General features: G+C 41.6%; 1 protein-coding gene across 1 annotated transcript in view; it reads left to right on the forward strand.

Moving 5' to 3' along the window:
* DNAH12 (dynein axonemal heavy chain 12) overlaps positions 1-27502 on the forward strand; it is a 139613-nt gene that overhangs the window by 67316 nt on the left and 44795 nt on the right. Inside the window, exons 38-52 of the mRNA XM_038772261.1 lie at positions 353-491; positions 2624-2790; positions 3121-3376; positions 4963-5262; positions 7896-8074; positions 8504-8696; positions 10833-10994; positions 13639-13833; positions 16306-16439; positions 18869-19031; positions 19809-19889; positions 20462-20638; positions 22597-22728; positions 26048-26137; positions 26994-27134. Of these exons, the coding sequence (XP_038628189.1) occupies positions 353-491; positions 2624-2790; positions 3121-3376; positions 4963-5262; positions 7896-8074; positions 8504-8696; positions 10833-10994; positions 13639-13833; positions 16306-16439; positions 18869-19031; positions 19809-19889; positions 20462-20638; positions 22597-22728; positions 26048-26137; positions 26994-27134 (2509 nt within the window). The remainder of the gene's footprint in view (positions 1-352; positions 492-2623; positions 2791-3120; positions 3377-4962; positions 5263-7895; positions 8075-8503; positions 8697-10832; positions 10995-13638; positions 13834-16305; positions 16440-18868; positions 19032-19808; positions 19890-20461; positions 20639-22596; positions 22729-26047; positions 26138-26993; positions 27135-27502) is intronic.

The following is a 27502-nucleotide window of genomic DNA, read 5'->3' on the forward strand; positions in this document are numbered from 1 at the left end:
GTGTTCTGCACACAGTAAGTGCTTAATAAATACGATTGATTGATTGGTCTGGTACCAGTTTCCTTCAATGTTTTTTGAAAATCTACTTTCCTTTCTTAAAGTTAGTTGCAGAGTATGATTAAGAATACCATTTGAATTAATTCTACCCAAACCTATTGTAAGTACATTAATTACTAATCTGATCCATCACTTCTAAAGTAAATTGTTGGTTTAATTAAAAAAAATATAGGATACATTTACTGCACTTGAGCAGTTTGCAAAGCATTGGTCTCCAGCCTCAATTAAATTGTAGGGTTTTGTTCCTTGTATTTTCCCTTCTGAATGATTTTTTTCTTGTATTGTTTTTATAAAGGCCGCTGCTTTTTGTGGGACCAACTGGTACAGGAAAATCTGTTTATGTGAAGGATAAACTGATGAATCACTTGGAAAAGAACCTGTATTTTCCATTTTTCGTTAATTTCTCAGCACGGACCAGTGCCAATCAGATCCAGGTTTGTTTAAACCAAGTAAAATAGTGGTTGTCAAAGTTGTTAATCCTTTGTTCTTTCTGAGGGCCTCCACTATTCTTCAGTGTTTAGCTTAATTGATCATGCCACCTGGTTTAGTTGGGAAAGGCTGTCCTTAGGCAGTTTTGAAAAAGTAACCAAATACTGTGGAATTACAGTCACAGCTAAAACCAGCCTGCCTATCTTGTATCAACTTCCAGTTACTCTTGCTCATTTAAAAGATGTGGACTTCCGTGTTCATGCTAGAGCCCACTCAATGCATACCAAAGAGGCCAAATTTTCATTCTGAGTAATAGGGTGAATTGTAGTGAAGCCCTGAGAGGGTGGGGTTATGAGGGACTGTGGTGAAGGGGGGAAATATAAATAGAAGAGGAAGGGGAAGAGGAGAAGGACCCTTCACACCTGTTAGACCACGGATTTCCCCATCTTCAGAGGCCTTTTTGAAGTCTCATTTTCTCCAGGAGGCCTTTCTTGATTGCTTTCTAATGTCCCCACCTGCCATTTCTGCACTTTCATACCACCTTAAGCACTTAGGGGCTCACGGCTCTCCATGGCACTTATGTATCTATCTCTATCTTCTTTTATTTCTTTCAATCTATAATTTATTTTAGTGTCTGTATCCTCTGCTAGATGGTAAGCTCCTCGAGGGCAGGGATCACATATACTAACTCGATTGAATTCTTCCAAGTGCTTAATATAGTGTTGTGCACAGAATAGGTCCTTAATAAGTGCTATTGATTACTTGATTGATTGAGGAAGAGGAGATGGGGAAAGGGAGAAGGTATTTCCCTTCTTCTGCTTCCTTTGCTGCCATGTGTGCTGTAGCCAGCCAAGCCAAGATAGTCCACCTGAGTCAAAATGGTGGTTGTTTGGGTGATGGTGGCAGTGACTGTGGCTCTGATCTGGGCATCTGAAGGTAAGGCAGAGGTGCATGGCTCATCTTCACTAGGCTTGTGGTTGGTGGTGAGAGAAACCTCTGAGGATCCCTGGAGCCTGATGAAGGCATGAGAAACCCTACAGGCACCGCGGCCAGGCTGGGAGCTACATTTTGCTGGCAGCTGGACAAGAAGTGGAGCCAATAGCTTGGCTCTGGGACTAGTAGCATGTATGTCCCAAAATTCTGGAGGGCTTAACTCCACACTTTGCCCACTTACCCCTTTTCTTCCTCTTAAGCCCAACGGTTGCTAAGGGATAAGTGCAGAGTAAGTAGACGGGATGGTATCCCAGTATCCTGATTTTCAACAAAAATAATATAATCAATTTGTCCAGGCCACCATCACTCCTCCCCCCCTTAAAAATCCCTCAGTTTGTTTATTTCTTGGGATCCTGGTAGATTTTTATATTTGGAAGAGATGGAGTAGATCAACATAACTGGTGAAGGAGTTGTGGGTATATGATTGTGGATACATATATGTGATGAATGAATATGTGAGTAAGTGTGGGGTGCGTGTGTGTGTGCATGTGTGTGTGCATGTATATGGATGTGAGTATATGTTTGGAGCAAGATATGGATGAATGCTTTCATGTGAGCTTGAATACTTTACATTGCTCTGCACACAGTAAGTGCTCAATAAATATGAATGAATGAATGAATCAATGGTATTTATTGAGCTCTTACTATGTGCAGAGCACTGTATTACTTGGGAGAGTACAATGTCACAGAGTTTATAGTCACATTTCCTACCCAGAAGGAGCTTACAGTCTAGCGGGGAGGAGGGGGGAAGAGAGAGAGAGAGAGAGAGATATTGAGTGTGTGTGTGTTTTCGGAGGGCAGGTGTATGTGTGTATTTTCCAGGGCAGCAAATTTAATGGGGGAGAAATGAATACATAAATCACAGAATATGCAAGAGATAAAAGAATGAAAGAATAGATTCAAGTGATAAACAACTGAATACATTAATCAACAATGATAAAGAGATAAATATTGAGGTGACATAATAATAATAGTGATATTTGTTAAGCAGTTACTATGTGCCAGGCACTATACTAAGTGCTGGGGTGGATACGAGGAAATTGGACATGACTAAGAAGGGGCAGGGAGACTATATGCATTCCTCTCATTATTAACATGACCAGTAAATATGATGTATTGTTCATTTATCCATTCTGTATTTTAGAATATTATTATGGCAAAGTTGGACAAAAGGCGCAAAGGAATATTTGGACCTCCTATGGGAAAGAAGTGCATAATCTTTATAGATGACATGAGCATGCCAGCATTGGAGAAATATGGAGCTCAGCCTCCTATTGAATTATTAAGGCAGTTTATTGACTGTGGAAATTGGTAACTATTCAACAAATGCTGAAGTTTGAGGGGTAGTATTTCAGTGGTAACTCATGATGTTGACTTTATTTAAACTACCATTCAAGGTACTGCTGTTTATTATATACAGGCCTAATAAGTATAAATCATTGCAAATAGTGTTATTTTAAAATTGCTTCATAGATCAATTGGTTCATGAAAAGTGGTTTTATTTAAAGGCAATTAATTTCCTTTTTATTCATTTTTAGCACTGTGAACTTCAGCAAAAAACACTCTGCCTATCTAGAGTTGTCAATAGTACTGTCTCCTTAGATTTGTAATTAAGTGATTCTTAAATTTTTAAATTTGAAGGTATGACCTAAAGGACACATCGAAAATTTCATTGGTTGATGTACAACTGATTGCTGCAATGGGCCCTCCAGGTGGTGGGAGGAATCCAATCTCTCCTCGCTTTATCCGTCATTTCAACGTGTGCTCCATAAATGCTTTTGGTGATGAAACTATGGTCCGCATATTTTCAACCATTATAGCTTTCTACCTTAGGACTCGTGAATTCACTGCTCAATACTTTTCAGTTGGAAACCAAATTGTCAGTGGGACTATGGAGGTGAGCAACTAATTGCTATGTAATATTGAAGGACTATGGATAGCATGATTATGCCATTTATTAAGTGCTCACTATCTATCAAGCACTCTTCTCAGTGTTGGTGTAGATACAAGTTAACCAGACCAGATGTGTAAAAACTGAAGAAAAACAGACCCTCAAAAATCTCCAGTGACTACCAATCAACCTACGCATCAGGCAGAAACTCCTCACCCTCATCTTCAAGGCTCTCCATCACCTCACCCCCTCCTACCTCACCTCCCTTCTCTCCTTCTACAGCCCAGCCCGCACCCTCCGCTTCTCTGCTGCTAATCTCCTCACCGTGCCTCGTTCTCGCCTGTCCCGCCGTCGACCCCCGGCCCATGTCATCCCCCTGGCCTGGAATGCCCTCCCTCCCCACATCCGCCAAGCTAGCTCTCTTCCTCCCTTCAAGGCTCTACTGAGAGCTCACCTCCTCTAGGAGGCCTCCCCAGACTGAGCCCCCTCCTTCCTCTTCCCCTCCTCCCCCTCTCCATCCCCCCCGCCTTACCTCCTTCCCTTCCCCACAGCACCTGTATATATGTATATATGTTTGCACATATTTATTACTCTATTTTACTTGTACATATTTATTCTATTCATTTAATTTTGTTAATATGTTTTGTTTTGTTCTCTGTCTCCCCCTTCTAGACTGTGAGCCCACTGTTGGGTAGGGACCATCTCTACACGTTGCCAACTTGTACTTCCCAAGCACCTAGTACAGTGCTCTGCACACAGTAAGCGCTCAATAAATATGATTGATTGACTTATTGATTGAAAGAAATAAGGATAATATCTATGTTAAAATCAACTAAGCAGTTCTTACATTATGCTTATTGGGTAAACCTATACCCCACAGTGATGAAAGAAATTCGTCCTGATAACAGGGAAAAGATGAAATGTACCATTCTGAGGCCTAAGAATAAGAGGAGAAAGTACTTCAAAATAAGTTGCACTTACAAACAATTTAAAAATAAGTATTAATCAGTTTGCCATTTGGCTGTTGTTAATTGAGTGGTATGAAAGTTAGTTATGTTAATTGAGTGGTATGAAAGAAAACCCAAGAAAACACCTGTTTTAGGAATGCTTGGAGTTGAGCAGGGACTCTTGGTGGCAGGAGGGAAGGTAGTGGTTACCATGGGTAGCACCAACTAAGACTAGCTCAAAATTCACTACTTCCTCGAGCCTTCTCGCTAATTCTGTTGGAATTTTCAGGATTCTGAGGTTTGGAGTGTGTAGTTCAGTGCCCTCAAGCTGAATTTTCACCAGAAAACTCTATTTTACGTAGTTGAAAACGTTCTTCAGATAATGTCTTTGTGATATTCAATCTTGAATATTTGAAAAGTGGATCAGATTTTGTGATATTTTCTATCGTATCAACCATCACCATCAAATAGTATTTATTAAGCTCCATAGGTGCATGATACTAAAATAGGAGCAACCTTTAAAAAATTTAAACTATAAGGGCATACTGCATTTACAAATTTTATATATGATTTATTTGTTAAACATCAAATCATGAAATTGATAATAATGGTTGCTTTATGTTTTTGTTTCCTTTTCATATAAAGATATATAAAAAAGCTATGGAAAATCTGTTGCCTACACCAGCCAAGTCTCACTACCTGTTCAACTTACGTGATTTTTCACGAGTTATCCTAGGCTGCTTACTTATCGAAAAGGAAGCTGTTAAGAATAAGCAGATCATGATCCGTCTGTTTGTTCATGAAGTATATCGAGTATTTTATGATCGCCTGGTAGATGATACTGATAGAGCGTGGTTGTTCGGAACTATCAAAAATGTTTTGAAAGAACATTTCAAAGAATCATTTGATAGTGTGTTTTCACATTTGAGAAAAGAAAAAGCACCGGTAAGTAGAAATTTTCCCTTTTTTGACAAATAGCAATCAAGTATTTAATTTACGTATATTCATGTAGCAAATGCTTCACATAAGCACTATTAATTTATCTTTTTGCCTGTTTACAGCAATATGATGTTAATATTTTCCTCATAGGAAAGTACTTGAGATATTTCTTCATCAAAGCCTAGATTTTGCAGGGAAGGAGAAATGGGTAATCATGTTTACAGCGAATAAATTTTTGTCCTCCATTTATGTACTTAGAGGTTGTGGATTATTTTTTGGATACACATACAATTCGGAAATGATCAGATTTTATGATTTTTATATATTTAGGTAAATGGTTTTAAATTTCAAAAAGAAACTAATTTTATTAGAGTAGTTATCAGGTTTAAATTACAAAATTTTTAGGTTTTATTATTGTGATTGCTTTGGGAATCATGATATTTTTTTTTTTTAATGGCATTTGTTAAGTGCTTACTATGGGCCAGGCAGTGTACTAAACACTGGGATAGATACAAGCCAATCAGGTTGGACACAGTCCATGTCCCACATGGGGCTCACAGTCTTAATCCACATTTTGCAGATGAGGTAACTGAGGCCCAGAGAAGTTACATGACTTGCCCAAGATCACACAGAAGACAAGTGGTGAAGCTGGGATTAGAACCCAGCTCCTTCTGGCTCCAAGGCCCGTGCTCTATCCACTAGGTCACGGTGCTTCTCTAGTACTCTAGTCCTAGTTCCGGCTGCTGCAGTGCCATCAGCAGTGAATGCTTCTAACCGAAGAGCCACTTCGGCCTTTCCATAAAGTCGACAAGCCCAGCAGGAATCCTGAAAAATAGCTAGCTGTCCCAGGCAGTGAAAATTATAATCACTGCCAAGGTAGCCACCTGCCCAGTCATGGTGCTGTAGAACAGGATGCCATGGTCACTTCAGCTGTAAGCTGGAAACTTTGCTAGCATTTTGCATTAGGCGGCATCACTGCCCACCTATTTATTCATGGCCCCATCGTTTCCTAGCCAAAACATGACTAGCAAGGAAAAGTGTGAGTAGCACTGTGCAAACCACTATCATCATAATAATACTGATTATGTCATTTGTTAAGCGCTTACCATGTGTGAAGGTGATCAGTTTGTCCCACGGGGGGCTCACAATCTTAGTCCCCATTTTACAGATGAGGTCACTGAGGCCCGGAGAAGTTAAGTGACTTGCCCAAAGTCACACAGCTGACAAGTGGTGGAGCCGGAATTTGAACCCATGACCTCTGACTCCAAAGCCCGGACTCTTTCCACTGAGCCACGCTGCTTCACCAGCTGATGACGACTGGTGTCTATTACTCTATTTATTTTATTTGTACATATATATTCTATTTATTTTATTTTGTTAATATGCTTTGTTTTGTTCTCTGTCTCCCCCTTCTAGACTGTGAGCCCGCTGTTGGGTAGGGACCGTCTCTAAATGTTGCCAACTTGGACTTCCCAAGCACTTAGTACAGTGCTCTGCACACAGTAAGCGCTCAATAAATGCGATTGAATGAATGAATGAAGCACTGTACTTAGATCTGTGGTGGATACAAGCAAATCAGGTTGGACACAGTCCCTGTCCCACATGGGGCTCACAGTTTGTCATAATCATCATAATCAATTTTTCTGTGCAGTTTCTTGGCCCTGATGTCCCAGCACCAAGGCTCATGGGTTGTTTCCCAATGGGATGGATTGGATAATCAATCCATCCTCCTCATTTTGATGCTTCTCATTCAACAACATTGACATGTTTCTTTGGAAACTTGACTCCTTACCAGTGTTTGCAAATGTCGCAGAAGACTAAATAAACACTTGGAAATCTAGTTACCTGTTAGTGTATGTTGACAATCTTGCTCAATTTAGGGCATTCAGATTCCAAGGTCGAGCAGAATCTCAGTTTTAAGGTGAGGGCTCTGTATTGGAGTGACAAGACTGATGGCATTCACACTAAGGTTAGGTATCCTAGGGAAACTCCAGACTCTTTACAGAAAGGGAAAAGGGAAATCCCTTAGAAAAATGTATTTATGATGCATTTAAATGTGATAAAATAATCCAGAGATTTAATTCCAAAGCCCTTGTTGATAATATTGAGGACCATGGAGATTATGATAATTAATAATTGCACAGATGCACTAAATCTGCTTGTCAATCATGGCAAAATAGGCTGGATTAATAAATGGCCTTAGATCCATTTTGATAATAAAAATGTTAAGATAAACAACAAAATTTTTGAAAATGAAAACTGGGATTTTTCTTGAGCTAATTTGTTTTTAAAAAATGATTTGTGGAGGTAGAAATTGTGTTGAATCAGGTAAAGATCTAAAAATCTACACCCTCCATATTAGATGTTAGAAAACTTCCATGTTTGGTTCTTGATTTTTGCCTTTTGGCTTCCTGAAAATGTTATGGTAAGATTATTATGGTTATTAATTTATATGAGCATTCCTCACATATTTATATTATGTTATCTGAAAATGATGCATATTAAGATGAATTGGTGAATAGACCTTTTATATTTTTAAAGTGTTTGTTTTCTGAAGCAGGTCTTTTCCTGTAATTTATTGTCTCTAAGTTATTTTGAGAGATTCTTAATTTTGTTATTTGCTAAATTGTGAATAATAGGTGACGGAAGAGGATTTAAGAAGTTTGCTCTTTGGTGACTACATGGAGCCAGATTTTGAAGGAGATGAAAGAGTTTATATTGAAATTCCAAGTATTCAGGAGTTCAGTAATGTTGTGGAGCGCTGCTTGGATGAATATAACCAAACTCACAAAACAGGAATGAATCTTGTCATTTTTAGGTGCTTACATTTGATATTAATTAACTTGAACCAAATATTTTTTAATCATTTGAAATTGTATTTGTGGTTCTCTCATACATAAAAATTTTATTTAATAGGTAGTGATTAAGATTAAATGGTGGTAGTGTTTTATAGAAATGTTGGCAAGATTACAGGAAATAGAAAAGTTGCTGAGACTTTCTTTTGGCTATTATAATCTGGTTTGGGAATTCTTAAACTGAATGAATACTGTGAATTGAAAATGATCTCATTAATTTGTTTTACTCTAGATTATCCAATCATAACTATTTTAAAGGTATGTTTCGCTACTGTCTGCAGTGGGTTTTTCCTTTTGAAGGTAGTAATGAATGGTGATGCCATTGTTTCAGAAAATCAGAACATTCAAATTTACCTCTTTAGCTGCCCTAAAGATGTGTTTTTTCCTGGCAGGTATGTGTTGGAACATTTGTCTCGAATATGTCGCATTCTGAAGCAGTCAAGGGGTAATGCTTTGCTAGTTGGACTTGGAGGAAGTGGTCGCCAATCATTGACCCGTTTAGCTACATCTATGGCAAAAATGCAGATTTTCCAGCCAGAAATTTCCAAGAGCTATGGTATGAATGAGTGGAGAGAGGATTTGAAGGTAAAATATGTATTATAATTGTAAGAAACAGTTCTCTTTGGATTTCAGTTTTACTCTTCTTCCCGGTTTCTAATTTATTTAATTTTCACCCAAACAATTGGATCAGCCTAGAGAAATTGAGTTAGGAACAAATGAAATAGAAGTAAGCTTTAGCGAACCAATTTAACAGATTCAGTTTCAGTAAAGCTAGATTATACATTACATAGTATGATATAAATATATATATACACACACACACACACACATAGAATATTATTCTATATTCTTCTCTTTGTTATTTATTTTGGTCCATGGGTTGGCAACCTCCTTTTCCAGGAGAGTCAAACAAAATGAAGCCTTGAGCAGTAGGTGTGCAAAGTGCCGCTCAATTTATGGCCCTCCAAGAGAACTGTGATGTCATTGCATCACATTGGGCATGGTGCAATATGATGATGTCATTGTACCACATGACACCTTCATAGAAACACCTGTTCTTGGCAAGAACTATTGCCGGTGGAGATGGGAAGGGTTATGGACTCGGAAAGGAAAGGGAATGGGAAAGAAATGGAAAGGAAAGGGAGAGGGAGATGAGGAGTGGAAGGGTAGAGAAGGAAGAGAAGGGTAAGCAAGAGTAGGAAGAATGGTGGAGGAGGGAAGGAGGGGTGGGGGGAGCGAATCAGCAACAGGTAGCCTTACGGGACCTCCACTGGGTGAGTGGTGTAGGTGGCTGTTGACACCCAGAAGCCGTAGATTTGGTCCCCGGCCTTGAAGGCCCAGTGAGGGAGTATCCACACCCTCTCATGTCAGCTGTGTGGAGGGGAATCACTACCTACCCAGGATGCTCCTGCAGCTTTTCAGCTGGCTCTTCGACTCTACCCTCCAACTTCCCTCTTTCCCTCCGGTTTCAAATGTCTGTTGAGCCAGGAGGAAAGGAGGCAGGCAGCAGTCTGCATTTGGGTTGATGGGGCTAATTCAGTGAAAACCCTCGGTCCACACTAGTGCCAGGAGGAAAGGCTGGGTGAAGAGGGTTGGAGATTTTTAGTAAGGCTGGTGTTTGTCAGAGAACAAGAGAGAAAGAGAGAAGGAAAGTTAATGGGGTAGGAGAGACAGAAAACTGAACTTCCATCTAGTTGTTCTTCCTTTTCCTTTGCTGCCACTACAGCCTTGTATACCTTGTATCCCCCCCAGCGCTTAGAACAGTGCTTGGCACATAGTAAGCACTAAACAAATACCAACATTATTATTATTATTATTATTATTATTATTATAGCCACTTAACTTAGCTGCTCTTAGACCTGGCCTTTGCCAGGGTCTCAGTAACTGTCATGGTGCCTGGCAAAGCAGCTGAACTCTCCTCTTGGCTCAGCACTTCCTTGCCTGGCACTTAGCCCGCCGATGACTGCTCTTTAGTGCACACACAACTCAGAGTGAGGATTGCTTTTGGTCTCTGCCGGCGAGAGGGGATGAGAGGTCTCCCCTTCCTGGCTCGGTTGGCCCACCTCAGAGCCACTGTTTGCTGTGAGTGGGTGGCATGCAGTGAAGTTCAAGTGTAGGGGATGACAAGAGCAGCTTGAGTTCACCCTGCCATCCGGAAAGACGTATTTATCTACCATCTTGCCCCTTCTCCCCCCAGCTCCTTTCTGTCTCAAAGGGGTGGCCCATCTGCTTCCTGCATTGCTTTTTGCTGTGGAGGCAAAGTTAGTGACGTGAGTCTGTCGGTGGCCACTTATGCTTAAGAACCATACTTCGTATCAAGATAAATCACCAGCATCTCATGAGCCATAAGTTCCCAATCCCTGTTTGAGTCCAGTATTGATAACTACAGGGCTTAAATGAATTTTTAAAAAAAAAATCCCCAGTTTTGATAGTGAGAAGTACTTTTTAGGCAGAATTAGTGTCAGTGTAGTACCAGCAGTATTTATTAAATGAATGTTTGTTAAGTGGAAAAACTTGTACAGTAGATTTAGTATTTATATGACAAATAGCAAGTATTTTGAAGCTCAACCCTTCTTTTTTTCGTTACACTTAATTAAAGAATCTTGCAGGAGGCAAAATTTATAACGTTCTCACCGATAAAAAAAGCAGTTGTGTAATTCTGAAAGTATTTACTACATATATGTACAGTTAGTTCACTTATAAATTAATATGTCCTTTCAGCACCTTCTGAAAAATGCAGGTATGAAAGGCATGAAGACTGTTTTTCTAATTACGGATACCCAGATTAAAGAAGAAGCTTTCCTAGAGGATATTGATAGTGTGCTCAATACCGGAGAAGTTCCAAATATTTTTGCTGCAGATGAAAGACAAGAAGTGATGGAGGTAGAGTATCTTTCAATGGATGCTTCCTCTTTAGACAAGCATTTTCATAATTTGGATTTTTGTGGAAGCAGGGTGACCTAGTGGAAAGGAAAGAGACTAGAAGTCAGAGGACCTGGGTTCTAATTCTGGCTCTGCCCCATGTCTGCTGTGTGACCTTGGGCAAGTCACTTAATGTCTCTGTGTGTCACTAACCTCACCTGTAAAATGGGGATTAAATCGTACTCTCTCCTACCTAGAATGTGAGCTCAAGGCAGTACAGGGCCTGTGTCCATCAGTCATATTTATTGAGTACCTATTGCATGCAGAGCACTGTACTAAGCGCTTGGGAGAGTACACTGTAATAGAGTTGGTAACACATTCCCTGTCCAAAATGAATTTACAGTATAGAGGGGGAGACAGACATTAATATAAATAAATAAATTACCGATATGTACCTAAGTGCTATGGGGCTGAGGGAGGGGTGAATAAGGCTGCAAATCCAAGTGCAAGAGTGACGCAGAAGGGAGTGGAAGAAGAGGAAATGAGGGGTTAGTTGGGAAAGGTTTCTTGCAGGAGATGTGCTTTAATTCATTCATTCAATCATATTTATTGAGCACTTACTATGTGCAGAGCACTGTATTAAGCACTTGGAAAGTACAATTCAGCAACACATAGAGACAATCCCTACCCAACAACGAGCTAACAGTCTAGAAATGAGGCTTTAATGAGGCTTTGAAGGTGGGGAGAGTGATCATTGTCAGATATGAAGAGGGAGGGAAGTCTAGGCCAGAGGCAGGAGGTGGGCTGGGGGTCAGCAGTGAGATGAGATTTAGGTACAGCGAGTAGGTTGGCATTAGAGGAGTAAGGTGTGCGGGATGGGTTGTAGTAGGAAAGCAGTGAGGCAAGGTATATGGGGGCAAGCTGATTAAGGGCTTTAAAAGTAAGGAGTTTCTGTTCGATGTGGAGGTGGTTGGGCAACCACTGGAGGCTCTTAAGGAGTAGGGAAATGTGGATTGAAAGGTTTTGTAGGAAAATGATCCAGACAGCAAAGTGAAGTATGGACTGGTTGTGGGGGGAGACAGGAGGCAGGGAGGTCAGCAAGAAGGCTAATGCACTAATCAGGGCAAGATAGGTTAACGTGATAGTGGTTTGGATGGAGATGAAAGGGCAGGTTTTAGTGATGTTGTGAAAGTTGAACCGACACGATTTAGTGACTTAATGAGTATTTGGTTTGAATGAACGAGATGACTGCAGGGTAACACCAAGGTTACTGCCTTGTGAGACATGGAGGATGGTGGTGCCACCTGCGGTGATGGAAAAATCAGGAGGAAGGCAGGATGTATGGGTGGCACTATGACATGTTTAGTTTGAGGTATCGTCAGGACATCCAAATAGAGGTGTCCTGAAGGCAGGAGGAAATGTGAGACTGCGTAGAGGGAGAGAGATCAAGGCTGTTGATGTAGGTTTGGGTATCACCCGCACAGAGATGGTAGTAGAAGCCATGGGAGTGAATGAGTTCTCCGAGGGAGTGGGTGTAAATGGAGAATAGAAGGGGACCCAGAACTGAGCTCTGAGAGATTCCCACAGTTAGTGGGTGGGAGGCAGAAGAGGAGCCTGCAAAAGAGAATGAGAATGAGCAGCCAGCGAGTTAGGAAAAGAAACAGGAGAGGACATTTTTTAAGTGCTTACTATGTAATAGTAATAATTATTATGATATTTGTTAAATGCTTACCATATGTCAGGCACTGTTCTGAGCACTGGAGTAGATACAAGACAGTCTGTGCCCCACATGGGGCTCACGGTTTTAATCCCTATTTTACAGATGAGGTAACTGATAAATGATTTGCTCAAAGTCACATGGCAGTGGAGTCTTGCAGCTGGCAAAGGCAGAAGGGAAGAAAGGAACTCTTTCTATGTGCAGGCAACGCGGAATGGATTTGGATGTGCATTTATCTGTTCAGTCACGCCCACAAGAATGGATAGTATTTCCCCATCAATAGCTTCATCTTCATAGCCTAGCTCAGATGTATATGTAGACAGATTTTTCTTTATAACTCTCTCTAGGTATATATCCTCTGAAATTTCTTGTTTTACTTATTTTAGCACACTTACTAGATGGTTAAATTGTTTCTCGAGCCATATTCTGAGCTCCAGATATTATAAAGTGGAAAATTTGATTCTAAAATGCTTGGAAATAATAGAAACAGAGGACTGAGAGGGAAGTACTTTTAGAAGTCATCTAGGAAGGACTACAGCTCAAATATCCCAGAGACATGACTTATGGTTAAAGATCTTCAGAGAAGGTGATTCCACATGCTCCCTCAGTAACCCATTCATTCATTCAATCGTTTTTATTTAGTGCTTACTGTGTGCAGAGCACTGTACTAAGCACTTGGGAAGTACAAGTTGGCAACATATAGAGACGGTCCCTACCCAGCAACGGGCTCACAGTCTAGAAGGGGGAAAATATAAATTCTCTCCTAGCAGAGGAAGGTTTCGATTCTTCGACCTCTGGGTTATGGGCAGAGGAAGGTTTCGATCCTTCGACCTCTGGGTTATGGGCCCAGCACTCTTCCGCTGTGCCACACCCATTCAAATGTTTACCCACATTGTCAAAAATGTTTAATCCAAGTTGAATTGAGGGTCTTTTTTCCTATTTTCTTAGGGTGTTCATCCAATACTCCAGTCTGGCATTAAGCAGGAGGAACCCAGTCCCTTAGCTTTGTTTGCTTTCTTTGTGAACCGCTGCAGAGAAAATCTTCATGTTGTAGTAGCCTTTAGCCCCATTGGAGATGCTTTTCGTAATCGCCTGAGGCAGTTTCCATCCCTCATCAATTGCTGTACCATTGACTGGTTCCAGGTTTGTAAATTTTATTTGGAATTCATCATTTTTGTGATTTTATTGACATCTTATTTGAACCTAGTAGCAGTCCTAGATTATCTTTTCCAAGAAGTCTTTGAAAACATATCAAAGCATTTAAAGTAACTAGCTTTCTTTATGCTGGTTGAAATATATAGCCTTGTCGGGGAACGGTCTATTTTCTGAGTGACCACCGATCACTTCATTTTTGAATATGGAAGAAAACTATACACATACACACCTTTCTCCATCCAAGCTAGATATAGATGTACTAAGTATTTTCTCCTCCAATGAAGGCATTCATTCATTTAATTGTATTACCAAGTTCCTAGTGTATGCAGAGCGCTATACTGAACTTTTGGGGGAGTAGAAGGTATGATCCTTGCCCACAAGGAGATGCCAGTGTAGTGGGGGACACAGGCACAGAAATAATTTACAAATAGGAGGAAGAAGAGGAGCAAGAGCTTAAATCACTATGCACAGAAGTGCTATGAGTGGTTGTGAGTGAGGTCAGATGAATCTCATTATGGGCCTTAGGGATGATCCATTTTGAGGGACCTCCCCTGCCCCCCATGACCTGTGATGTCATTTAGTCATGCTTCAAATAACATCTTCAGGCCATCTCCCCAGCAATAATCAGTGCTCATTACCATCTACGCTGTCAAGAGGTGGACTCACATGAGATGGGGTAGTGGGGAGGAGTAGAAGGCAGTGATGGTGAGGAGATGGGGCTATAAAACAGCAACCCATGACCCCTGGCCAGGCCAAATGGTTCAGGGATCCAATGCGACTGGGCTTGGTGGTAACTGAGGGGTAACTGAAGCAGCTCCTGCAGGAAGGCCACCACTTTAATGAGTCCACCCAGCAGCAAGGCCTCCAGCGCCAGCTCTTCCGGCCCCCTCGGTCCCATCTCACCCGGGAGCATGTGGTGGCACGGTAGTGGCGACTCCGGCTAGCCTGGGAGTGTACTTCCCAGAGAGGATGAGCACAGCAGCTAGTGGGTTGAGAGTGCCCGGAGGGGAGGGGGAGCCGCCTCAATGTGAGATGCCAAAGGGGAGGGTGGCACTCCAGAAGGAGGCATATTCGAGGTAAAAGGGCAAGGATTAGACCGGGCCCTGTGGCTGCCACAGGAAGGGAACAGAGTTGCCAAGGGCCGGGGAGTGAGGGGGCAAGAAGACATATTTGAGATGACCACAATTGCTGGAAGCTTTCTCTGGGAGTCGGGGGCTCATCTGGTGGTGGTAGGTTGCTCAGCTGGGCACCGAATTGTGAATCATTTGAGGCCCGAGGCTACAGCCCCTCAAGTCCCTACTTGAATCCAGCCCTGGCTGAGGTGGTAGTTGGGAGGGCCTGATCTGGGGAAGTGGGATTTCAGAAGGGCTTTGAAGATGGAAGACCTGTGATCTGGCAGATTTGAAGGGAGTGGGTGTTCTGGGCAGAAAGAAACTAATGGTTTTCATTCAATCATATTTATTGAGCACTTACTGTGTGCAGAGCAGTGTACTAAGCACTTGGAAAGTACAATTCAGCAACCAAGAGAGACAATCTCTGCCCACAATGGGCTCACGGTGTATAAGAGGGGAGATACACATCAAAACAAGTAAACAGGCATTAATTAGAGTTATAGATATGTACATGTGTACACACAAGTGCTGTGGAACGGGGCGGGGCTGGGGGGCATTGAGCAAAGGGAGCAAGTTGAGGTGATGAGGAGGGGAGGGGGAGCTGAGGAAAAAAAGGGGGCTTAGTCTGGGATCCACAGCCTTGAGTCTTACAGTGAGGTTCATCAGCTGTTCACAACAGAATCAGCTCCAACATCACCTTGACCTCGGAAGAGTAAAGCAGAAATGAAAGCCACAGTTCCTGCCCTCAAGAAATGTGTCACTCAGTGACAATCATTGTGGTATTAATGAAGTCCTTACTATTTGCAAAGCACTGGGGTAGATACCAGATAATAACATCCCACATCCCATTGTTTGAGCAGGAGGGAGAACAGGTACTGAATCCCCATTGTGCAGATGAGACAGTGGGGGCACAGAGAAGTTATGTGACTTACCCAAGGTCGCACAGCAGACAGTGGCTTAACAGATTAGAACCTGGGTCCGCTGACACCCAGATCCATGCTCTGTCCACTAGTCCACACTGCTTCCCTTGCATGGGACTTGGATAGTTATGAAATTATTTACCATAAAAGGGAAAGAGACACAGGTTTTCTTCTTCTAGGTTGAAAATGGACTCTCAATTAAAAAGAAGTATTAAAACCTGGAAAATTATTAAAAGTTTATAGGTGGTGCTCTTTTAGGTTATCTGTACTCAGATATGGTTCAATGTTTGGCTTCTTCAATATTGTCGTTTGAAATTAAGATTGTGAACTTTTACCAAGGAAAAGACTATAAAATAATTTGATTTTAACCAGTAAATCTGCATCTTGAACAATGCTGCCTTTTAAAAATTGCCTGTGTTTGTTTTTAGCCCTGGCCTGAAGATGCTCTTGAACGTGTCGCTGTAACCTTTTTAGAAACACTGGAACTCACACAGATTGAACGTCAGGAAGTTGTGCCAATCTGTAAACACTTTCACACATCTGCTACAACCCTCTCAGCAAGGTTAATATTAGATTAATGTTATTAATTTAAATCCATCAGGATTATCTGCTGAGCACCTACGGTGTGCACAGAATGGTATGAAGCACTTGGGAGAGTGCAATAGAAATAGTCGACATGATCCCTGCCTTTGGAGAACTTAAACTCTAATAGGGGAGACAGGCACTAAAATCAGTTACAGAAAAGAGGAAGAAAGAAAAGGAGATATTTGCATGAATTAGTTCTTAAGTAGTAGGATATCTAAGATATATAGAAATGAGTTATGGGAGATTTGGAGTACATGAGGCGTAAAGTGGCACAAAGGGCTGAACAGGCAGCAGGGTGGATATTAGCCAGGGGGATTAGAAATTAATCAGCAAAGACTTACAGGAAGAGATGTGATTTCAGAAAGGGTTTGAAAATGGGGAGAGCAGTGGTCTGTTGAATACAGAAAGGGGGGGGATTAAGTCGCAGGCACAGATGGAGGGCGTAGGTTTTGAAAGCAGACGAGATCTCTTGAGAGACAACCGAGAAGGATGAGAGAGTAGATGTTGAGGTGGGAGGGAGTCAGGGAGATGGAGACACTTTGGGGAGATCATGCTTAATGGTCTGGATTTTTGTCAAGTATTAGAAAGGTCCTCAGGGGTTGGGGGGGAAGTGGGTGCAGTGGGGGATTTGGACGAGCTAACCGTACACTCTAATACCTAAGGTGATCAGAAATCTAATCAATGTAGGGATGGAGGAGAGGCTGATGGGGCAAGAGGAGACAGTGAGGGGAAATAGGTGGACTGAGAAACTCAATGAAGGTATTGATTATAGTCCTTTTGGGTCCAGCAGCACTCCCTTATCCCTACCAGTTATATTCCCGCTGGGGAATGGAGTACAGTGAGTGAGAAAATGGGCAGGGGCACAGCACCTTACAAATTGCACGCAAATCTTTTTTACATGCAGGACCCATTGCAGCATAAGTGACTGCACCCCATTGCTGATGCACTGCCATGGGGCCAAAACTCAGCAGGCAGCTAGTTGCCTTAGTAGCCACCGTGGTCTTCTCTGCCTGCATTAGCCAGGTATTTTTTCAGGATCCCTGCTGGGCCTGTCCACTTGTGTGGCATGCCTCAGGTGGTGTTCATCACTAATGGCCCCCGCAGGCAAAGTTGGACTAGAACCCAGGTCACCTGATTCCCAGAGCTGTGCTATTTCCTTTGGACAAACGGCGGGTACGACTTGCATCGCAGTAGTGATGATGGCGGGGGGCACGCATCGTTCTTTACTAAGTAACTGTTTTGATATGGATCCTTCTGAAGCATGACTGTGGTGCACCTGTTGGCTTAGCCATTGGCAGCAGAAGCGGACTGCAGAAATGAAATGAATGGACTGGGAATCTCTGGTGTAGTACTGGCCACATCGTAGTGACCACAAGGGTAATCTTGGGGAAATGGTTCCTTTCCAGGTGTGGTGGCCATCATTGCTAGCATCCACTACCCTGTCAAAATTGGAATCTTAATGGATCCTGCCAGAGGCTTTGAAGGCAGTAGGACGTTACCCAAGAAGCATGACTGTCACACTTACTGTGGTGTATCTGGTCACCTTAATTAGGCCCTAAATCTTCTGATTCATAGCAGATCTCGGTGCCAATAAACCACATTAGCTTCAAGTAATAGTGCTGTCCATTGGCACGTAACTCAAGATCACCTCGAGGGGGATTTTTTTACAAATAATTGAAGTTGTGGTGGATTGTGCCTGTCAAACCACATACTATTATAGGAAGCAGCGTGGCCTAGTGGAAAGAGCACGGGCTTGGGAGTCAAAGGACATGGGTTCTAATCCCCGCTCCACCATTTATCTGCTGTGTGACCTTGGGCAAGTAACTTAACTTCTCTGTGCTTCAGTTCCCTCACCTGTAAAATGGAGATTACGACTGTGAGCCCCATGTGGAACAACTGTTTACCTTGTACCTACCCTAGGGCTTAGAACAGTGCTTGGCACGTAGGAAGTGCTTACCAAATAAATAATTATTAGTATTGATATCTCTCCTCTTCCTTTAGCTGTTTATGTTGCACGTTTCACATAATGCTCCCACTCCAAGGCATTTTCTGGGGAACATCTACCGTCTTCTCTTTTCCTATGCTTATGAATTAGGCAGAGCACACATTATTCCTCCCTAAGTAATCATTTGGACGTGTATCTTTCTGCGTATTTTCCCTTTACACACATTATTGCAGAGGATCCATTCTCTGAAAATTTCTGATTTTTTTTCAAGGTTTCTGGAATTGAAAGTCTACTTTTAATACTGGAGCTTTGGTTGTTACATTATAGTATTTCAGGTGTATAGTATTGTACTCTCCCTTAGTACAGTGCTCTGCACATAGTAAGCACTCAATGAATATACCAGTGATGGTGATATAGAAGTTCATTAATTTAGTTAGAAATGTTATCTTCCTTTGTTATAGATTCTTGCAAGTTCTGGGAAGACATAACTATGTTACTCCTACGTCTTACCTTGAACTCATTGCAGCATTCCAACAGCTTTTGACTCAGAAACGACATACTGTGATGAAAGCCAAAAAACGATATATGAAGGGGCTAGATCAATTGGCTTTTGCTGAATCTCAAGTGAGTAGATAAACTTCTCCAAAGGACAACAGAAAACCTGAAAGTGGCTTCTCTAAATTCAGCTATTGAATTTGGTTTAGCTATGAATGAGTAGCGGCAAAGTTTATGATTCCCATCATGAGTAAAAGATTTGGGTCTTTCGTGCATTTGAATTTAAGCGACTCTACTAATCATTGTCAACATGTGGAGGAATAGAGTGTGGCTATAGCTTAGATACTAGGCTTACATTTTGCTTCGAACCCCCTCTTCAGACATCTCCAGCTTTGCTCACTCTCCTAACACACTTTCCTAACAAAAATCATTTTTCCAAGGGAAGGTAGGCCACACATCTATAATTTAAATGTAGGATTACATGTATATATATATATATATATATTGGAAGCAGCATAGCCTAGTGGAAAGAGCCTGGGCCTGGGAGTCAGAGGACCTGGGTTCTAATCCCAGCTCTGCCAGTTGCTTGCTGTGTGACCTTGGGCAAGTCGCTTAGCTTCTCTGTGCCTCAGTTTTGTCCACTGTAAAATGGGGCTCAAGTACCTGTTCTTCCTCCCACTGTGAGCCCCATGTGGGACAGAGATTGGGTCTGACCTAATTAACTTGCACCTACCTACCCCAGCACTTTGTTTGACACATAGTAAGCGCTTAACAAATGCCAACAAACAAATGGGCTGTAGGAGACCATCTGCTCCAGCTCTCTTATAACCGTTTTAGTTCTCGTTCTCTGTATACCATTCACTCTTGCTACAACGATGATAAATTTATGAGAAAATGCCCATCTAGGTCGGCGAGATGCAGCTGGAACTAGTTGAGTTGCAACCTAAATTGGAAGAGGCTAAAGTGGAGAATGCCACCATGATGAAGGTAGAGTTCTCATGAATATTCCTTGTCTAGATTATTGCTGTAGCAACACTGAAAAGTTCTTTTAATTTAGCCATTAAATTAGTATCATCTTCTCTGCTTCAGTCACTATAACTTTAAATTAGGGTTCCCAGCGAGCCTTGTAATCAATCATTGCTTCCCTTGGAAATGAACCACCATTTGCTCCTTGGTAAGGAAGTAAGCCTATTTCCTGAGAGCTCGTAGTCACTGTTGCTCCAAACAGTCCCCTGCCACACTTCTCATGTGTGAAAGCGATAGCCTGGGAAGAAGGATTTGACCTGTGATAGTACATATTTACTTGGTTTCCTTTTAAATTTCAAAGCTGCCGACATAAAGTTACCTTTGCATGACTTAAATGAGACTAGTATTAGAATGGTTCAGTGACTCATTTGAGGCAAGATTGCTGAGAGACAATCTGTCATTCTTAGACTCACCTTAGGGAACAGAACCTTTAGTAGAAAAAAGGGAGCTTTAGGACCAAATTTTTGTATTTACCAGGGATGATGGCTCAGTGATGTGCTCAAAAAATCCTCTTCATTCATTTCCTTTTTCAGGTTATCGAAAAAGAATCCGCAGCAGTGGAAGCCAAGAGTAAAGTTGTAAAAGTAGATGAAGAGGAAGCTTTAGGCAAAGCCAAAGAAGCTCAGGCCCTGAAGAATGAATGTGAGAGTGACCTAGCAGAAGCAATTCCAGCCTTAGAAGCTGCTCTTTCTGCCCTTGATACTTTAAAGGCAAGTAAATATTCACTGGGTGCCTATTGAGTTGTGACTCAATGTACTTGGGAGAGCTAGGGGAGGGGGATAATTTAGGAAGTGGATATTAGTAGAGCTTTAAGAGAGGGAAGGAGGGAAGAGGTGTCCTCGGTCAAGTGGAAGAAGGATGAGAGATTCCATGCCAGATAAGGGCATGAACAATATACCTTGGAGATGGAAGAACCATGTGTGAGGGATAGTAGAGAAGTTTTTTTGGGCCTGTGGGAGAGCTCAAGATGTGATGTAACAAGAAAGAAGTCAGTTAAGTGTAGTGCTGGTAGAAAATCTTGCAGGCCATGTTAAGAGTTTGGATTTGATGCAGGCAGAAATAGGAAGCTATAACCTAGGTTTTTGAGGAGTGATTGACCCATACAAAAATATTCTTGCTGCTGCTGGAGTGGAGGAAGACGGAGAGGACTGAGAGCAGGGGGCCTCTCTCCTTCTCTGCAGGCTTTCCTTTTCTCCTGCCAACAGGACACCTCTACATAGATAATTCCCAGCACCCCCAACCTCAATTTGCCCCAAACTAAATTCATCTTCCCTCCCAATCAATCAATCGTATTTATTGAGCGCTTACTGTGTGCAGAGCACTGTACTTAAGCGCTTGGGAAGTACAAGTTGGCAACATATAGAGACGGTCCCTACCCAACAACGGGCTCCCCATTGCAACTTTGGAAATATACATGACTGCTTTGTTTCAACCTCCATGTTCAGTTTGTCACCAGATCCTGTCGGCTTTTTCCTCAACAGAATTTCCAGGACCTGCCCCATCCTCCCCATCGCAAAAGCCACCATGGTGGTCCAGGCAATTGCCGTATCCTGGCTTGACTCCTACATCAGCTTCCTTGCTGATCTTCCAGCTTCCGTTCTCTCTTCTCTGCAGTCCACATTTCACCTCTGTTGCCCAAATCATTTTTCTGAAAAATCGCTCTGCACATCTCCCCACTCTTCCAAAACCTCCAATAGTTGCCCATCCCTCTCTGCATCAGGCAGGAAATCCTCACCACCAGCTGTAACACACTTGATAGGCTCTCTCCCTCCTACTTATCCACTCTCTTCTCCCATTACACCCCAGGTTTTAGTGCTTGGATCCTCCTGACCTATTCACTGTACCTCATTCTCATCCCTCCAATCTTTTGCTTATGCCCTCCCCCGTACCTGGATCTCCCCTACCACTTCATGCCCGACCATCCACTGCTCTCCCAATCTTCAAAGCCCTTCTCAGATCACTTCTCCTTCCGAAGTCCTTCCCTGATTCATTTGGATTCTCCTCACCTTATATCCCCCCTGCAATTGGCAAACCAAGCACTTCTGTACCACTAAGAACTTGAGTCCTCACTCCTATGCAAAGAACTCTGTGCATATCTTTATTCTCTATTTCTTCTTCACATCTGTAATTGATTTAGTGTCAGTCTACCTCCACTTGATTGTAAGCTCTTTAAAGGCAGGGATCAAGCATGTCTACAAATTCCTTTGCGCTCTCTCAAGGACTTAGTACAGTGCTCAGCACACAGAAGACATTCAATCAATACTATTGATTAAGAAGGCTATTACATTAACTATATTTTTCCTGGAATTAGGGAAAGTCATTTCTGATGGGGGTGGGGGGCATGTGAGGGGAGATTGCCACCTAGCAGCCAGCAATTCTCCTGTCCACTCATTCAGAAATCTGGTTGAAGTGTGAATTGCCGAGTAGAGCCATGTCCCACTATCCTTTGCTGCTTAGAACACATACAATATCTCCTGCACAAAAAAGGATAGAATTGGGTTTAATTGTTAAATAACTTGGCCGGTGCGGATTTTTTCCTTAACTTTGTAAAACATATTTACGATTTATACGTTAAAAGTAATCTCTTTCATTAAAAAGTTCAGTATTAATATTTTAGCTCTTTATATTGAAAAATACTTTGATTTGCTAAAATGTACATTAATTCTAGCCTGCTGATATTTCAATTGTGAAGTCAATGAAGAATCCTCCATCTGGTGTCAAACTGGTTATGGCTGCTATTTGTGTCATGAAAGACATAAAGCCTGAAAGAATTGTAGACCCTACAGGAACTGGAGGCAAGGTAATAAATGGTGACAGATTTTATTGGGATACATGAATGTTTCAGTTTATTTGCAAATTGAGTAAACAGATTGTTTCAGCTCAAACTTGGCTAGTATAAAGCAGCGTGGCTCAGTGGAAAGAACACAGGCTTAGGAGTCAGCAGTCATGGGTTCAAATCCTAGCTCTGCATTCATTCATTTATTCAATCGTATTTATTGAGCGCTTACTCTGTGCAGAGCATTGCACTAATCACTTGGGAAGTACACTTGTCAGCTGTGTGACTTTGGGCAAGCCACTTAACTTTTCTGTGCCTCAGTGCCTCCGTTACCTCATCTGTAAAACGGGGATTAAGACTGTGAGCCCCACGTGGGACAACCTGATCACCTTGTATCCCCCAAGCGCTTAGAACGTGCTTTGCACATAGTAAGTGCTTAACAAATACCACCATTATTATTAAGGGGAAATAGACATAGACTAGCTAGACAGAATCCTTAGGGTGAGTCTAAAGCTTTATAACAAGAATGGGGGCTTCCCATTTGCTCTTGACCTTTCAGCCCATTCTATTTGGAGGTCCCCATGAATGGTTGCTCTGAGTGGGAAGATTCATTTTGTTTTTTAGCTCCTCTAGACTGTAAACTCATTATGGGCAGGTAACGTGTCTACCAACTCTGGTGTATTGTACTCTCCCAAGCACTTAGTACAGTGCTCTGCATACAGTAAGTACTCAATAAATACCATTGATTGAATGATTTTATTTCTGAGCCAGCATGCTTTATAACAGTGATGGCTTAGTTTATGGACCTTAGTAGTCACATTAAGAACACCTTCGCAATGTCTCTAGAATCTGCCTTTTTCTTCCATCCAAATTGCTACTGTGCTGATCCAAGTCCACATCCTATTCCACCTTGACTCTTGCATCAGTATCCTCACTGACCATTTATTTTAAATGGTATTTGTTAAGTGCTTACTATGTTCCAGCACTGTTCTAAGTGCTGGGGCAGGTACAAGGTAATCGGGTTGTCTCACATGGTGTTCACAGTCTTAATCGCCATTTTACAGAAAAGGTAACTGAGGTCCAGAGATGTTAAGTGGCTTGACCAGGGTCCCACAGCAGACAAGTGGCGGAGCCGGGATTAGAACCCACGTCCTCTGACTCCCAAGCCCGTGCTCTTTCCACTAAGCCACGCTACTTCTCTGACCTCCCTGCCTCCTGTCTCTCCCTACTCCCATTCTTACTTCACTCTGTTGCCCACATCATTTTTCTAAAAATGTAAGCTCTTTGAAGGCAAAGATCAGGAGAAGCAGCGTGACACAGTGGATAGAGCTTGGGCCTGGAAGTCAGAAGGTTCTAATTCCAGCTCCACCACTTGTCTGCTATGTGACCTTGGGCAAGTCACTTCACTTCTCTGGGCCTCAGTTCCTCAACTCTGTAAAATGGGGATTGAGACTGTGAGCCCTACATGGGACAGGGACTGTGTCCAACCCAATTTGCTTGTATCCACCCCAGCGCTTAGTACAGTGCCTGACACATAATAAGCGCTTAACAAATACCATAATAATAATTATTATCATTATTGTGTCTAACAACTCTATTGCATTGTTTTCTCCCAAGCACCTAGTACAGTGCTCCGCATATAGTAAGTGCTCAATAAATTCCATTGACTGATTGATCTTCAGTAGTCAGAGAACTGCAAAACATGAACAGTTGAAATGAGGATTCTCAAAAGCAGAGAAATATGGGCTGTATTTCACACTGCTTTTCCAGGTTATTTCTGCTAAAGCTCAAAGGCTTTTTAAGTGCTCCACCACATATGTAACTCAAGCAACATACTTGTTAACCAGTCAGTGGTATTTATTATTATTATTATTATACATAATAATAATCATGGCTTGGGAGTCAGAGGATGTTAGTTCTAATGCCGGCTCCACCACTTGTCAGCTGTGTGACCTTGGGCAAGCCACTTAACTACTCTGTGCCTGTTACCTCATCTGTAAAATGGAAATTAAGACTGGGAGCACCACATGGGACAACCTGATTAACTTGTATCTACCCCAGCACTTAGAACAGTGCTTTGCACATCGTAATCACTTAATAAAATGCCATTAAAAGTGCTTGGGAGAGTACAGTGCAACAGAGGTGGTAGACATGTTCCTTACCCCCAATGAGCTTGCAGTCTGGAGGGGGAGACATCAATATCAATAAATTTCAGATGCATACATAAATACTGTGGGGCTGAGGGTGGGGTCAATATCAAGTGCTTAAAGGGGCAGATCCAAGTACACAGGTAATGCAGAAAGGTGAGGAATTAGGGGAAATGGCTGAGTCAGAGGAGGCTTCTTGGAGGAGCTGTGACCTGAATAAGGCTTTGAAGGTAGGGAGAGTGGTGGTCGGTAGGACATGGGAAAGGGATTGGCGGCAAGATAGATGAGATTAGGGCTCAGTGAGCAAGCTGGCCCTAATGGAGCGAAGTGTGCGGGCTTGGCTGTAGTAGGAGATCGGTGAGATAAGATAGGAGGGGGTGAGCTGGTTGAGTGCTTTGGAGCCGATGGTAAGAAGATTCTGTTTGATGTGGAGGTTCTTGAGGCATGGGGAAAAGTGGACTGTACTGATGTTTATATGAAGACTCCGTCCCTGTGATCTTGCTGTATTGATTTTAACCACGATTAGGGCTACTGGGAATATTCATTGGTCAGTATCTATGAAAGACATTTTCATTTGTTTTGGGCCCCAGGTTTTACTCTTGTTGAGATGCTTGTTCTAGGTTTTTAATTTTCCATCATCTTTGGGCAGTTCAAGAACCTATCTGCTCTTCCCTTAGTACTGTCTCGTTCCAGCAGGAATATGGGAACTCAAGGAAAGTGGAATCTGGTGCCACGTATTTTCTGCTCTCTCCTTTCATTTGAAAAATTAAAGCAGCCTTTGGAGAGAGTGTTCTCAATCATATTTCTTTGCCATCTCACTGCAAAGAGAATTCAAAGGCAAAAGAAAAGGAGGTTAAAGATTGAGTTCTTTTTATTTTTCTAGTCTAATAATTTCAATTTCAAGCTGCAAACCACTTTTATAAAAGGAAAGAAACTGATTGTTTCACTATTTTCTCTTCAAAATTAAATTAATTTTGCCTGCTATCAAAAACTCAGTCTAAACATCTGGGTTTATATTAAAACGTATTTTTAAGATTAACCTCAGTTGCTTGAAAACCAGTATCTACAAAGTGATAGTTTGATAAGCCTATGTAGGTAGTTTGTATGGTTGGTATATCACGTATTCAATATGTATGCACATATTATAGTTCTCCGTTATACATTTACTGTTTTTTTTCACTCAATTTTTTCTCTAGATATTAGATTACTGGGGACCTAGCAAGAAACTTTTGGGGGATATTAATTTTTTAAGAGATCTGAGAGAATATGACAAGGATAACATTCCAGTAAGTCTTGTTTGTATACTTTTTTCCTCAATTCTACTTTCCAAAAAGTATAGAAAGTTTTTCAATATTTTGCTAAAAGTTTTGAAGCTAATACTTTTAATAGGGGTAGATAACATTTAAAGATGCATCATTGACCTCTTGGATGTGGGTTGTCCCAGGGCATAAACTACTCTAAAGGATAAGTTATTTTGGAAGAAAAATTGACTTCTTTCTGGTCAATAAGACTTTTCATGCTGTAAAACACATTTATTTTTCAGAAAGTAAATGATAAAAATTTTGAGTTCTCTTAGCTTTTCAAAATGCCTAATTTACACCTAAGGAGTAGCTTGTGCATAACATAGATGCAATGCATATGTCCACCGATTAATAATCAGTATGCTTTTATTAAAACTTTTTAACATTTAAATTATTCTCTTCCTTTGTTTCCATTTTACCTCCCAACTCTTTGAGAGCTTTTCCCTTTCTCTGTACTCTCCAAGAAATGTCAGCTCTTGGTCAGCTGTGACAAAACAGGTGCTTGCCATTTTTGGTTCCAAATCAAATCTTGGTTTTTTGCTACACTGCAACATGTTAATTAGTGAAAACAGTTGGTCTGTACGCCTGGCAGATTTTGGTCAAAAAATTTTGAAATCATTTCTGGTTGGGTTACGGATGGGTCGGGATCTCAAAATTGATCATCATCATTATCATAGTATATCTCAAAATTACTTTTGAAAAGTTGATTTTGCTTTTTAAGGTTATAATGAAGAATGTGCTTTTATACGGTAATAATTGTGGTTTATCACTTCTATTATATGAGTATTTTTTTCTTGTGATAAAATGTATATATTGCTAACTCAGGATTCTTGTCATGCAGGGGTCTGTCATGCAAAAGATTCGCCATGAATATTTAACCAACCCAGAGTTTGATCCTCTTAAGATTGCTAAAGCTTCCTCTGCCGCTGAGGGGTTATGCAAGTGGATTAAGGCAATGGTTGTGTATGACAGAGTTACAAAGGTAAACCAAGGACTGTACATTCCACCAAAGTGAAGTAAATTCTAAGACCTAAAATTGGTTTGCACCTCAGTGCTTTATACTGATGACTAAATGTTAATTAAAATTGTGTACATATTATTATTATTATTATTATTATTATTGTATTTGTGTAAGCCACGTGTCAAGCACCATTCTAAGTCCTGGGGTAGATACAACATAATCAGGTTGGACATAGTCTCTGAAGTGCATTGGGGCTTATGGTCTAAGTAGGAGGGAGAACAGTCAGTCAATCAGTCAGTCGTATTTACTGAGAGCCTACTGTGTGTAGAGCACTGTATTAAGCACTTGGGAAAGTACAATATAACAATATAACAGACACATTCCCTGCC

This window comes from Tachyglossus aculeatus, chromosome X1, assembly GCF_015852505.1.
Source record: "Tachyglossus aculeatus isolate mTacAcu1 chromosome X1, mTacAcu1.pri, whole genome shotgun sequence".
NCBI lineage: Eukaryota > Metazoa > Chordata > Mammalia > Monotremata > Tachyglossidae > Tachyglossus > Tachyglossus aculeatus.